This window comes from Bicyclus anynana, chromosome 13 (assembly GCF_947172395.1).
Source record: "Bicyclus anynana chromosome 13, ilBicAnyn1.1, whole genome shotgun sequence".
Taxonomy (NCBI): Eukaryota; Metazoa; Arthropoda; class Insecta; order Lepidoptera; family Nymphalidae; genus Bicyclus; species Bicyclus anynana.
Genome location: NC_069095.1, coordinates 11,822,142 through 11,836,048, shown reverse-complemented (window position 1 = coordinate 11,836,048; position 13,907 = coordinate 11,822,142). Strand labels below are relative to the sequence as shown.

General features: G+C 37.9%; 1 protein-coding gene across 4 annotated transcripts in view; it reads right to left on the bottom strand.

Annotated features, from left to right (window-relative positions):
- LOC112051724 (protein TANC2) overlaps window positions 1-13,907 on the bottom strand; it is a 326,061-nt gene that overhangs the window by 10,452 nt on the left and 301,702 nt on the right. For all 4 annotated transcript variants that reach the window (XM_052885029.1, XM_052885030.1, XM_052885031.1 and 1 more), the window contains 5 exons: window positions 3,493-3,668; window positions 1,931-2,075; window positions 1,344-1,472; window positions 531-662; window positions 18-223 (listed from right to left, as the gene is read on the bottom strand). In XM_052885029.1, coding sequence (XP_052740989.1) covers window positions 18-223; window positions 531-662; window positions 1,344-1,472; window positions 1,931-2,075; window positions 3,493-3,668 — 788 coding nt within the window. The remainder of the gene's footprint in view (window positions 1-17; window positions 224-530; window positions 663-1,343; window positions 1,473-1,930; window positions 2,076-3,492; window positions 3,669-13,907) is intronic.

Below are 13,907 nucleotides of genomic sequence, written 5' to 3'. Positions count from 1 at the left end.
TGTCAAAATAAACTTACTTGACAAAAATGATATGCTACAACTTGAGAGGCGAGATTAGCGACCGTTCCAGCGGCAATTTCTTCAGGCAACACTTCTCTAATGTCGGATTGTTCTCTTAGTTCCTCGTATTCGAAATTCCTCTTCCGACCAAAGCAGGAGTAATCCACTAGTTGTAATATTAATGCTGTTTTGCCCGTGCCTGGACATCCTGACATCATTATACCTGAAAACCATTTATTACTTTATTGGGTTGCATACCACAGCTATTTAAAGGTGCAGTTTTACAATCTCTAAATTTTAAGAAGAAATTATGGAATAATAATTTATGTTCATCTAGATTTTTCAATACATAAAACTACAGATTTGAACACAAAATGTTGAACATATAACATAAGGCAAACGGTCATGTAATTACTACAAGATAGGAATAGGACTTTAACCATATGTCTAAGTACTGAATTAACCAACGTTCTTCTTGTAGAAATATAGTGTTGAAGAAGAAAAAGAAGACTAAGAAGAAAATTACTCACCAGAAGAAGAAGACTGTAAAGCTTTTTCCATATCTCTCATGAGCCACTGCCTTCCAGAGAAGCAGGCTTCGCTGTCAGTGGAAGGTACTTCGAAGAACAGTGGTCGTAGAGTGAGTTGTGGAGAAGGGTGAACTGAAAACGGAAAACAATTATGACGATTACAATAAAGTTGAAAAGTTTTAAAATACGTTAGGTAGTATTATATTATAAGGTATTTCGACAGAACAACATTTATATTTATGTTATACAATAAAAAATACATTGAATTAAATTAAATTAACAAGTGATATTAACGATGACATAACCACAAGCGTCATGGATTTGATTTAGTTTCATTAACTATGGTCATGTAAAATAAGAGACGAAATCTCAATAATTAGCAAAAACGACATTATTTTATATTAGCGTTTGTTGACTTTTTTATAATTTGAAAAGCATCACTTGACGACTCACTCAGACTTTTTGACCTTGCTTAACCACAGTAGGTTACATATGCTAACTTATTGGACAATCATATTGCGTATTGAGATCTGCGTAGTTACTTGAGATTAGTAACAGTCATCATAATAATCATTATCAGTCGATGGATGTCCACTCCTGGACATAGACCTCTTGCATGGACTTCTAAACACCACGGTTAAGAGCCGCGTAACTTGCTTGATATCCTCGATCTATCTAGTGGGAGATGACTGCGTTTTATTGTGCGGGGACTCCACTCCAGTACTTCTATCGGCTTTTCAAAATACCTTGCCTTTTGCCACATGAGCTTAGCTTGCTGAGCTATGTCCGCTAACAATATTCCAAGTTAATTACCTTTTTTAAGTTCAGAGGATGTGGTAGACTGCTTGCTGCTGACTCGAGCTGATCGTCGCGCTGCTGTTTTCCTGGTCTTGAAGAAACCGCTCGACATCCGCGTCAGTTCTTCTCTACCATTTTGTAATGCTAAAACAAGAAAACAACCAGTTATTCCATTTGTTATATATAGTAGGATTATTAATTCCAGTCAGTAAAATGACAAGTGCAACTGTCATTGAAATGTCATTTTGCCATTAAAATAACAAATATTTTTTGGCATTAGCAAATTTATGGCTAATTTAAATTTACTAGACATCGCCCAGTGCCCATCTTATCCTTAAGTCTTGCATATTGATTTCACATCTAAGTCATGAAGCTATTGTTTCTTTGTAGTTTTTTACTAAGCTATCACTATTCTGTTCTGCTGGTTGGAGTTTTATTAATCTATCTATCGACTAACTATATTTAACCTAAATACTAGTAATTAGATAACTCTCTAATATTATTTACAAAATCTTTTTTAGGTTACTCAAAGTATTCAGTAAAATTTTCGCCCGGTGATATGTAATGTTTTAGCAGTGGTAATTTATCAAGGTCTTACTTACCGGTAACGGAATGCCGCCTGCTACCCGGGCTGGATGATGAGCAGTTGCTGGCAGCAGACAGTGACATAGACGCCAGTGAGCCGAGCGAGTCGCGACCTAGCGGCGTTGCAGCGTCCACTTCTGATGAACCAGTTAATGTTGACACCTGGGTAAGGTAAGGTAAGCATGTCATTTAGTTACGAATACTTTTTCATTTTTACCGACTTTAGATACGTGTGATACACTACAATTGTATTTGTGATTCGAAATTTTGAAATTTTCAGTTGCATTGACAATAAGCTTTGCGATAAAACTTTCCCATATACGATGAATAACAATACAAAGAACTGTACTACTCTGAATGTCTCAGTAAACATTATGGTGAATAATTAATGTTTGATCTATAAAATTACCTTGAGACATACCAAAAATTAGAAGAAACTCTTATTGCATTTCAAGTTTATTAAGTAACTAAGTACACTTGCATCGAAACGTTTTGTATTACGTACCTATTTGTCCACCTACGCCTGTTTGAATTCATTCATGAGAGGTCAGTTACTAAGTCAATGGCTTACGCAAGATCTACGAGAACATACCCACATAGCCACTTACATCCGACGTCCAATTTCAATTCAGACAACCATTGCAATAAACTAAACACAAATCGAAATTGCACAAGTTGAAATAGAGGTCGCTAATAATAGAATTGTGTAGAAAAATAAACGACCTGTTTGTGTAATGTGTAATTTCATAATGTAAAAAGTTTGAACAAGACGTAATGTTGAAGAATTTTTTTGTTCGTTCAACAGTAGAATCTGATGAAATATTTTGAACTCATTTTGAAACTTTTTTACAACCATGAAAAACTACTAAGCGAGTGAAATGACAGAAATAGAAAGTAGGTATTATATATAAAAATGTTAAGGTGTAAATGTTTACGTCAAAATATGTTTATTCTAATCGTATCTAACAAGTCTTCACGCAAAGAGATAGAAATCTGACCTCACTGGTTAAGGATAAAACCATTTTAGAATAAGTTACACCATCCGATGTTACTGATAAGAATAGAGGTCGAGCGAAGATAGAATTTCTAGAATGCGGTTTTATGAGCGGCGGTAATCCTTTGAAATTTGATAATAATGATATATTATTTAAAATGTAATCCTTAAATGCCTTAAAAGCGACACTTTTGGTTGATTTGAGAGGCAGTTTGTGTTTTATCTAAAATTTGGCATAACTCCAGGAAAGTTTCAAGTGAAAGAAACCATTTATTGTCAGTTGTTTTCAGTATTTTTCAACTACGATATTATGGTTACTTGGAGAAGATCTAGGCCTGCCGAGACAAGCTAAACAGAAAGCCACTAGTAGTATTAAGCACTTGGGCTTAAAACGTTTGCCTTCGTTTGATGTGCTCTAGGAAAAGTAGAACCTGTTTCTCTGGACGCTCTACATTATTATGTTTTTTTAGCAATTATTTTAGTTATCATATATACTTCAGTTTTTTACACTTAAATCTAAAGGAATATTTTAAAGAGGTTAGATTTGATTTTTGAATAAAATGCAGGTATATTTTCTGTTCTTACCGGACTAGTATTATGCGATGCTAAGGTGTGAGCATCTAATGAGGCCAATGAGGTACAGCTATCCCTGGATTTATTTCTGGAACCACGTCTCTCTCCCAGCAGCAATCCCAACCGCATATACAGGTCATTCTGCCTCCTGGACTCGTATCCTTGTTTGATGTGACCTCCTTCGTCATCTGCAAAGATATTTACTGTTAGATAAAGGTTTGTTTCTTCTAATGACCATGCATCACACACATTCCATGCTTTTGGTGCCATTTATTTATAAAGTGACGGTTATTGGCCGTAAATCAGAAGCTATTTCAAAAATATGAGATTTTTTTACAACAGTGTTTAGGGATTACTTAAAGTTAACGCGTTAAAGTTTGAATATAAACAGTAACGGCTTGAAAATTTTACATTCTTATTCACCTTCCATTAATTATTAGTATTTGTATAGAAAATATTTTGAACATTCAGAAAATGCAATCGTATTTTAAATACCTACATTTTTTTACGCTCTTTTATCTATTTAACCAAAAAAACTTTTAATGATAATAATAAAAACAATATTTAAACATAACAGCATGCTACAAAAAAATACCCACACTAAAATTACCACACAACAAAGGCCCAATATTGCCATGCACTTTTATTTGTGCAATTTACAAAATAATAAGGTAAACCAACAATTTTATATACAGACGATATCAAAACCTATAAATAAATATAATAAAATAAAATACAAACCTACTCAGAATCTTAAAATTTCAAAATAAATTTAAAAAAAAAAATCTTAATCTATATTTCTAACCACATTTGGCAGAAAACGTATATTTCGTTGGGGGTGTAAGGGGGAGGCTAGTACCAGTCAGCCTCCCCAACTGCCAACCTCACCTGCTCGTGGTGCACCCTGCAGAGTGACCGACGAGGCTCTGGCGACCGATCAATGGCGGTATAACCATTTCTAACTGGCTGGATTTTCATAAATGGCACAGGCCGGTGTCGGGCAGCAGCGACACCGGTGCGGAAAATTCAGCCCTGCGAATGACCAACCCGCATGCCCAGCGTGGTCATTTTACGGGCATTAACCTTCATGGACAAATCCAAAAACAAACAGCCCCTAGTCCTCGGTGGCCCCGCTATTCCCGGCTCCGGCAGCAGTCGTGGTAACGGCGGGGCAAGGGGTGTCAAGAATCTCCGGGGGAGATTCCGCTGCCAACCCCGACGACTGGACCTGGCAACATTTAACGCACGCACTCTACGGACCGACGAAAAGATGATCGAGTTGGAAGAAGTGGTTAGCAAGTTGCGCTGGGATATCATAGGGTTATCTGAAGTCCGAAGAGAGGGGGAGGACTCGATAATCCTCGAATCCGGCAACTTGTTATACTACCGGGAGGGCGACCAACAGTCCCAGGGTGGTGTCGGGTTTATCGTCCACAAGTCCCTCGTAAACAATGTTGTACGAGTCGAGAGTGTGTCGAGCAGGGTAGCGTTCCTCGTTCTTCGAATCACCAAACGGTATTCGTTGAAAATCATACAGGTTTACGCGCCGACCTCGACACATTCCGACGAGGAGGTAGAGGTATTGTATGAGGATATCTCAAAAGCCATACATGCCTCAAACTCCTATTACAATGTTGTGATGGGGGATTTCAATGCAAAGCTGGGTATGAGAAGCGGTTCAGAGTTGAGAGTGGGGCAATTTGGTTATGGGCAAAGGAACCACAGGGGCCAAATGTTGGCTGACTTCATGGAAAAGGAGGGACTCTTCATGATGAACTCTTTTTTCAAGAAGCCGCCACACAGGAAATGGACCTGGATGAGCCCCGATGGTTCCACGAAAAATGAGATAGATTTCATCTTGTCTACCAGACGGCATATATTCAATGATGTCTCTGTGATCAACAGGGTCAAAACCGGTAGTGATCACCGAATGGTAAGAGGCACGTTGAATATCAACTTACAGCTGGAACGGTACAAACTTGTGAAATCTACGCTCCGACCTACTCCTGCCCAAATCCAAAACCCCGAGAGCTTTCAACTGGAATTACAGAACCGCTTCGATTGCCTAGCAGATTGCGTTGATGTGGACGATCTAAACAACAGGCTTGTAGAAACTGTCCATACGGTCGGGTTTAAGTTTTTCAAAACCCACCGTACAAAAAGAACTAACAAGTTCTCGGACCATACACTCAAGCTCATGGAGGAAAGACAAGAAATGAGATTGCAGTCTTCAACAGACGCGTTAAAATACCGTCAGATTAATAGACAGATCTCTAAATCACAGACATGCGACTTGCGACGCTTCAATACCGAGCGTATCAAAGATACAATCGAGAACAATCGAGGCTCGAAAGTGTTCGCGAGAGATCTGTCTATTGGACGAAGACAGTTGACACGTTTGAAGACCGATCAGGGCAATATCATTTCTTCTAAGCCTGAGATCTTGAGTGAGGTCGAGAAGTTCTACGGACAGTTATACACCTCTACCCAAAAGCCTGTTGACAATTTGGCCAAAGATCCTAGAGCCAAATTGACCCGACACTATACCGAAGATATCCCGGACGTCAGCCTATACGAGATTAGTATGGCTCTCAGACAACTTAAGAACAACAAAGCACCAGGTGATGACGGAATCACAGCAGAACTCCTGAAAGCGGGTGGAAAACCGATACTTAAGGTCCTTCAGCGGTTGTTCAATTCCGTCATTCACGAGGGTACAACACCTAAGGCGTGGCACAGGAGCGTGGTGGTTCTGTTCTTCAAAAAAGGTGACAATACCTTATTTATTTTATTTTATTTATTTATACTTTATTGCACAAAATAAAACAAAAACAATAACAAAGGAAAACATAGAAAACAAGTATGTGCAAAGGCGGTCTTATTGCTTATAGCAATATCTACCAGACAACCTTTGGATAAAGGAATTAATGTAATTAAATGCGGGATAGTGCAACAAAAAAAAAATATATATATAATAATTAAAATAGTATATTTATATATAATACATGTATAAATATAAAATATACATAATATATAATAAAATAAATAAATAAATATATAATAAAATAAATATATAAATATACCTGAGTAATAATTATAAAGAAACTACGAATTACAACTATACAGGTAATATTTGAATAAACGACTTTTAAAAGTTCCCAGTGTCTTTGAATTACGTATTTCATAAGGAAGACCATTCCAGAGAGTAATTGATGTACGTGTAAATGACTTATTATAGAACTTAGTGTGGCTAGGAGGAACATGCAACCGACTGTTTGTACAAGCTCTCAAATTTTGGCGCTCAGTATTTGAGCCATGAAAAGAAAATTTCTGTTTTAAATAAGAAGGAGTGCAAGGATGATAAAGGATGGAGTATAAAAGAGACAGAATATGCAGTTTACGACGTTGTCTGATAGGAAGCCATTTCAGACGAGCACGATATTCAGATATGTGATCAAACTTGCGTAAACAAAAGATGAATCTAATACACATATTCTGAAGACGCTCAAGTTTGTTGAGCTGTTCTTCAGACAAGTCAGGATAGGAAGAGTCGGCATAGTCTAAGAGTGGAAGAATAAGAGAATGCGCTAAGGAAATTTTTGTTTTAATAGGAAGAAAATTCTTCCAACGTCTAAGGCATCCGATAGTGGCAAAAATTTTTCGGCTCACCTCAGCAATTTGTGGGCGCCAGGATAATGTATTGTCAATTAATAATCCTAAGTTTTTCACAGTCGGGCTAATGCTGACAACTGCATCGCCAAGTAGAATGGGAGGTAAACTAATCGACGCAATCTTTTCAAGTTGTTTGGAACCACCCAGTATGGCAACTTGGGACTTTTTTGGATTAACACTTAGACCGTAGGATGCACTCCAAGTATTAATTTTACTCAGATCACTATTTAGATTTTCAATAGCAGTACATATATCATAAGACGGGGCAGCAGTGTACACTTGAAGGTCGTCAGCATAAAGATGATAGGAAGAGGAAAGAAATTGAGTAATAGTGTTAATGTAAATAGCGAAAAGAAGAGGTGATAAGACGCCACCCTGTGGTACACCTGCCGTGAGTGGGCTGTACGTTGAGAATGAGCTATCAGTTTTAATACATTGCTGGCGACCGCGCAAGTAACTGTTAAACCAAGAGACAGCGCTGCTAGAAATGTTAATTGACTTCAGTATGCCTAAAAGAATATCAAAATCAACAGTGTTGAACGCATTACTAAAGTCAAGTAACGCCACAACGCTGAGTAGTTGGTTGTCCATATTGTGTCTGATGTCGTCACAAACCTTCACAAGAGCAGTGACGGTACTATGTCCGGGTTGAAAACCTGATTGGTATGGGCTTAAGATGTGAAATTCAGAAAGGAAATGCTGAAGTTGCTGATGGACAATACGTTCAAGAACCTTAGAGAGGAACGGAAGAATTGAGATAGGCCGAAAATGAGAAAAAGAAGTAGGATTTTTTATTTTGGGTATAGGAATTACAAAAGCATTTTTCCATGCACAAGGAAACACACTAGAAATAAGTGAATAATTAAAAATATGACAAAGAACGTGTGTGATATTATCAAGTAAAAGAAGTAACATTTTTCGATTAATGCCATCATAACCAGCTCCACCTGATCGAACCGCCATAATACTTACTGAAGAATTACAGACCCATCTCGTTGTTGAGTCATGTCTACAAGTTGTTCTCGAGAGTCATCACGAATCGTCTCGCCCGTAGGTTTGACGACTTCCAGCCTCCCGAACAAGCCGGTTTCCGAGCAGGCTTTAGTACCATAGACCACATTCATACGCTGCGGCAGGTTATACAGAATACCGAAGAGTATAACCAGCCACTTTGCTTAGCGTTTGTGGACTATGAGAAAGCCTTCGATTCGGTGGAAACTTGGGCTGTGCTGAGGTCTTTGCAGAGATGCCGGATCGACTACAGGTACATTCAAGCGTTGAAGTGTTTGTATGAAAGCGCCACCATGTCAGTCCGTATACAGGATCAGACTACGAGGCCAATCCAACTGCAGCGAGGAGTGCGGCAGGGAGATGTGATCTCCCCAAAGCTATTTACCGCTGCATTGGAAGATGTCTTTAAGCTTCTGGACTGGAACGGATTTGGCATCAACATCAATGGTGAGTACATCACTCAACTACGTTTTGCCGATGATGTAGTCATTATGGCAGAGACTCTGGAGGACCTTAGTACCATGCTCAACGACCTCAGCAGGGTTTCTCAACGTGTGGGCCTAAAAATGAACATGAGCAAGACGAAGATCATGACTAATACTCATGTACCGCTCCACCCAGTTATTGTTGAGGACTCTGCGCTCGAAATTGTAGACGAATATATATACCTAGGACACACAGTCCAGTTAGGTAGGTCCAATTTTGAGAAAGAGGTGAATCGCCGAATCCAGCTCGGCTGGGCAGCGTTCGGGAAACTCCGCGACATCTTTTCGTCCGAAATTCCTCAGTGCTTGAAGACGAAAGTCTTCGATCAGTGCGTGTTGCCAGTGATGACATACGGATCCGAGACTTGGTCGCTGACTATGGGCCTTATTAGAAGGCTCAAAGTCACTCAGCGGGCGATGGAGCGAGCTATGCTTGGAGTTTCTCTGCGTGATCGAATCAGGAATGAGGAGATCCGCAGACGAACCAAAGTCACTGACATAGCTCAGCGAGTCGCGAAGCTGAAGTGGCAATGGGCGGGCCACATAGTTCGAAGAGCCGATGGACGTTGGGGCCCCAAGGTGCTGGAATGGCGACCCCGCACCGGAAAGCGCAGTGTTGGGCGACCCCCCACTAGGTGGACCGAGGATATTAAGCGGGTTGCAGGGAGCCGCTGGATGCTGGCGGCTCGAGATCGTTGTGCTTGGAGGTCCATGCAAGAGGCCTATGTCCAGCAGTGGACGTCTATCGGCTGATAAGGTAAGGTAAGGTATATTTCGTATTGAAGCGTATGTAGTAAGCTAAAGCACTTATTAGCAAAGTGTTATCTACTTGGATTATTTTCCATGGAAAAAATTAACTCGTAATGGTGGGTGGATACATGAGAAAATAAAGATTATCATGTATGTAGTTCTTGCATTGGAAGGACAATAGCTAAATACGGAAATGTTAGCAGTTTCTCTCGTGAATAACAAGAAACTGATGCTCATAAATGATATTTCACACACTTGGCATTAAATTATGCTTACTTTCTTATCCATAAAGTATGAGATTAGAATTCTATTGTTGTGTAGAAGATAATCGAGAGCCGAGATATTATGACGACTGTGAAAGAATTACTAATGTACGACAAATACACACTTGAGTTATATATTTATTATTTGCAATATGTTTAATGAATTAAGATTAATTTAGAATTGAGATTTCATTGACTTTATTTTGAAAAAGATTTGCAAAGATAATCAATTAACTTGAAAAAACCTAATTTGAATTATCCGAACCGTACCTAAGGTAATTAAACGTACTGTAGAAGCAAATCAGTAAAATTCAAAATCGAAAGTAATACAAAAAAATTATGAGGCGACATCGAATGTCTTTTTAGCTAAACGAACTTATCGTTAATTTACTGTAGAAGCAATGCAGTAAAATTAAAAATCAAAGGCATTATTTTTTAAATAAAACTTTGCTTTGCTAAAAAGTTAGCTAAGAAAAGTTTTATTTCAACCTCTGCTAAAGGTGAGAACGAACACCTTAAAATGTGAGGACACCATAAAACAGAGGTAAGAGTAGACGCTCGTCGTTAATTTTCACTATTTTTTTTCAATAATTATGAAGTACATTAAGCCGGTATTGTCAGTATTTCTTTGTAGAAAGTGAGGTTATTTCAAAACTCAAGATAACAATACGAAATAATAATACTACAACACCAGACAATGCTAGAGTCTTAGAAGTGAATGCAAAATATCGTATTGTCTTCAATGCAAGGTGTGAAATGCACCAGTACGTGGGAAATGAACATGATTCCGCGGTTTCATGTGATACCACTGAGAGCCATGGGATGTGTGACTTCACGAACAACTTGAAATAATATTATCTTTTACTCCTAGCAACTTATTAAGAGAGTCGAAACGTCGTCATTAAAAAGGATTTTTTTTTATTTTGCATGCAAATAAATTACCCATTTACGTTCCAATTGGTCAACAACCTTGAATGTTTGATACAATAATACATAACTTCGACTTCGAACTTCTGGGTTTCGATCCCGTGGAATTATGTCGCAAAAATTAATGAAGGGGTGAAAGTTTGTTGTTAAAATTTTGCTACTTTATTCTGCTTTTTTAGGCAAAATTCTGACAAATTAGCGTTATTCCCCCTCCACCCTCGATGCTTATTTTATTCTAAAACTTTACCAGATATTGGGTCCATCGAGCTATCTATTGTAATCATATTTTGTCACTTAGCATGATGTCACTTAGTAAGTTTTGGTTTCCACCGTCGTCGATTTAGTTTTTCTTGACGAATTTTAGCTGGTACCTCAAGACATTCATAGAGTGTGTTTGTTTCTATCTACGAAAGAATGAAGACTTTCTATAACTATTCAGTACGACGTCACGTCGTTCGTTTCATAGACATTTTAGAAACACAGTATGGTTGTGGTAACTTGCCATGTAAAAAATACCATACCCAAGTTACGTAACCTATAAAAGTATGGGCAGTGGGCGCATAGTGTCACGTACTACAATTACAAATAAGTCACGTTGTATATTTCAATTAACAAATACCGAAGGAGAAAATCTCAACCACTTTCATCTCCTAGGAATTGTCCTCATGCAATTATTATTTTAATTATACATTAAATTCAAATCATGACTCCGCAATCTGTTGTGTTGGTTCACGAAAACCATAAATTAGTTGAGCCATTTCTCAAGTCTCTCTCACGACCCGTGCTCTCTCTAACTTATTAGATATAATCGTATTTTATATTAATGTAAACAAAAGGACAAAGTTTTATAAGCTGGGAAATCGAAATACTACTCAATTTAGATCACATTAACAGGGTAGAAACCGAGTACTGTGTACATTTAATAAGATAAAATTGAAATAGAGAGAAAACGAAGATTAGCACAATCTGCCTTGCCTTGTACTTGTAATTATTCGTTATTGCTTCAAGCTGAGCTTAGTCTAGCGATTATTAAATTACGAAAATTATTTTAATTTTCGTAAGATAATCGCCAGTAGTTTTGTTTTGTAACAATACCAGAGGCGATTCGACGATTGAAAAGACGGCAAATACTTGATTAAAAGCCACATATGACACATGGAAATTTTCCTACAACACCTTAGCGCATAGTCTGCTGACTGATTGTATGAGAAAACATAACTATAAAAAAAGAGTAGTTTTATAAAAAATGTTCAAGTTTTATGCTCAAAAGTTTACCAATGAGTTATTTTTCTACCCATGAATAGCATTTACAGCGGTTTTTCCGGACATCATTGAGTAAGAAGCAGCCATCCTAACTTTTAAATTAAAAGTTTGTAGTAGTAACATTTGAAGCTGTATTGTTTTTTTGTATTATTTTTTCATGTTACCAACAAGCTTAACAAACAAGGTAATGAACAAACAAACTAATCTTATGTCTGCAAATAATATCGTAAAACTCCGGCTGTACGATGGCCAACTATCTTGGCTTGTCCCCGTTGTGGACAAGTTAAATATGAATTAAAAATGTTGTAGCAAACTTTTTTGATAAATTTTTATTATTAAAGTAGAATTATCAAAATTGAAAGATGGAAGGATGAAAGCTCAATAAAATCATCACTCGACCCAGAATTCGAACCCAGGGCAAAGTGACCCAGAGCCAAATAGGCTAAACTTTGAACTGAGGCAGTATAATATATACTTTATTTTTTCATTCTGTACAAGTTAGCCCTTTACTACAATCACACCCCTTTCGGTTTCTACACAAAATCGCACCGGAACGCTAAATCGCTTGGCGGTACGTCATTGTTGGCAGGGTGGTAACCTCGGCCGAAGCCTCCCACCAGCGAAAGATAATACAGGGTATCTTTTTAAATCTTTCATTAAAACTATGAATAAATGAAACAAACTAGTAGGTACTCGTAGATCACTCTTGGCTCCGTGGGTACGATATTATGGCCACGGGACATTATAAGACCTTGTACGCCATTGTCAGGCAACGAGACTACGAGGCGTGGTCATTACGTATTTATTACACCATTGAGCTTTTAATAAAGGATGTAAGGCGAATGGAAGTGACTCCAAACAGTGGTAACTCGGTAGCTGGTTGGCTTTCTCGTAATTTTATTCAACGATATTTATTTTTGAAAACAATTATGAAAAAGGAAGAATAACGAAATCTATGGCGATGAAATAACACTAATAACTTAGATTATAAGAATGTAAATTTAAAACTTTTCGTTTTTAAAACTGCTAACAGCTTGTACTGATAAAAGTTATAATTATATCTACTCAGCAGTGTTTTTACAATTGGATCACAGCTATTTTTTTTAAATTTATAATACTCTTATAGACGGATCGACGACGACAAACTTATAAAGAATTGTTTTGTAATCAAACGTTCGAAACCCTAAAAAGAAAGTCTCCGCTAACTATTGCTACATTGGAAAAAGGTTAAATCAAACGTTCGAGTTAACATATAAATCTATAAATAACCTCATTAATAATCAAATACGAATTAACGAACAAGCAATATCCCACGACCGCCCAAAACTCAACAGATTAAATAAACACATAACGATAATCCGTTGATAAACGGCCAACGATTATGTTGGTAGTAATGTACAAATAAATGGCGCAGTAGGTAGGTCACGCTGAGCAGTTCGTGACCGAGGCAGGTGCTGGGGCTAATCGTCATCGAGTAAATGTTATGGACCGAGAGCCTGCGATAGTCAGATTAACCTCATTTTAGGAAGGCTGAAAGTTTGTCAGCCTTCAATCCCATTCATCTTCGATCCCAACGCTGATTGTAGATCTAGACGCCCAAAAAACGTCCTTTACAATCCTGAAGATGACATAACAAACGACAATGCTTCCCAGGCAACACAAATACAAGCTACACTGTGTCTTCGTCTCCACTAAACATACACCTCCAATTTTAGACATGACCGACAGTTCTCTCTGCAGTGCTCGAATGGAGGAAAACCAATACAGGAGATACCAATACAGGTTATACTTAGAAGCAACGGCATAGAGGAGCAAAGAACAACATACAGTGGTTTTTGATAAACTTCCGAAGCTAACATTCCAGCCTTCCTAAAATGGGGTATGTCAGGCTACTGCAGACTGTACTGCGGTCTATTATCGAGACACAACAGGCCTAAATGCAACCAAGTGGATATTTTTGAAGGCCATTTCTGGCGCCGCTTTATTGTCACATTAGGCCGTTAGTAGGTATGTATTTACCTTACTTTATGTATACGCGCCAGACATATAGTTTCTC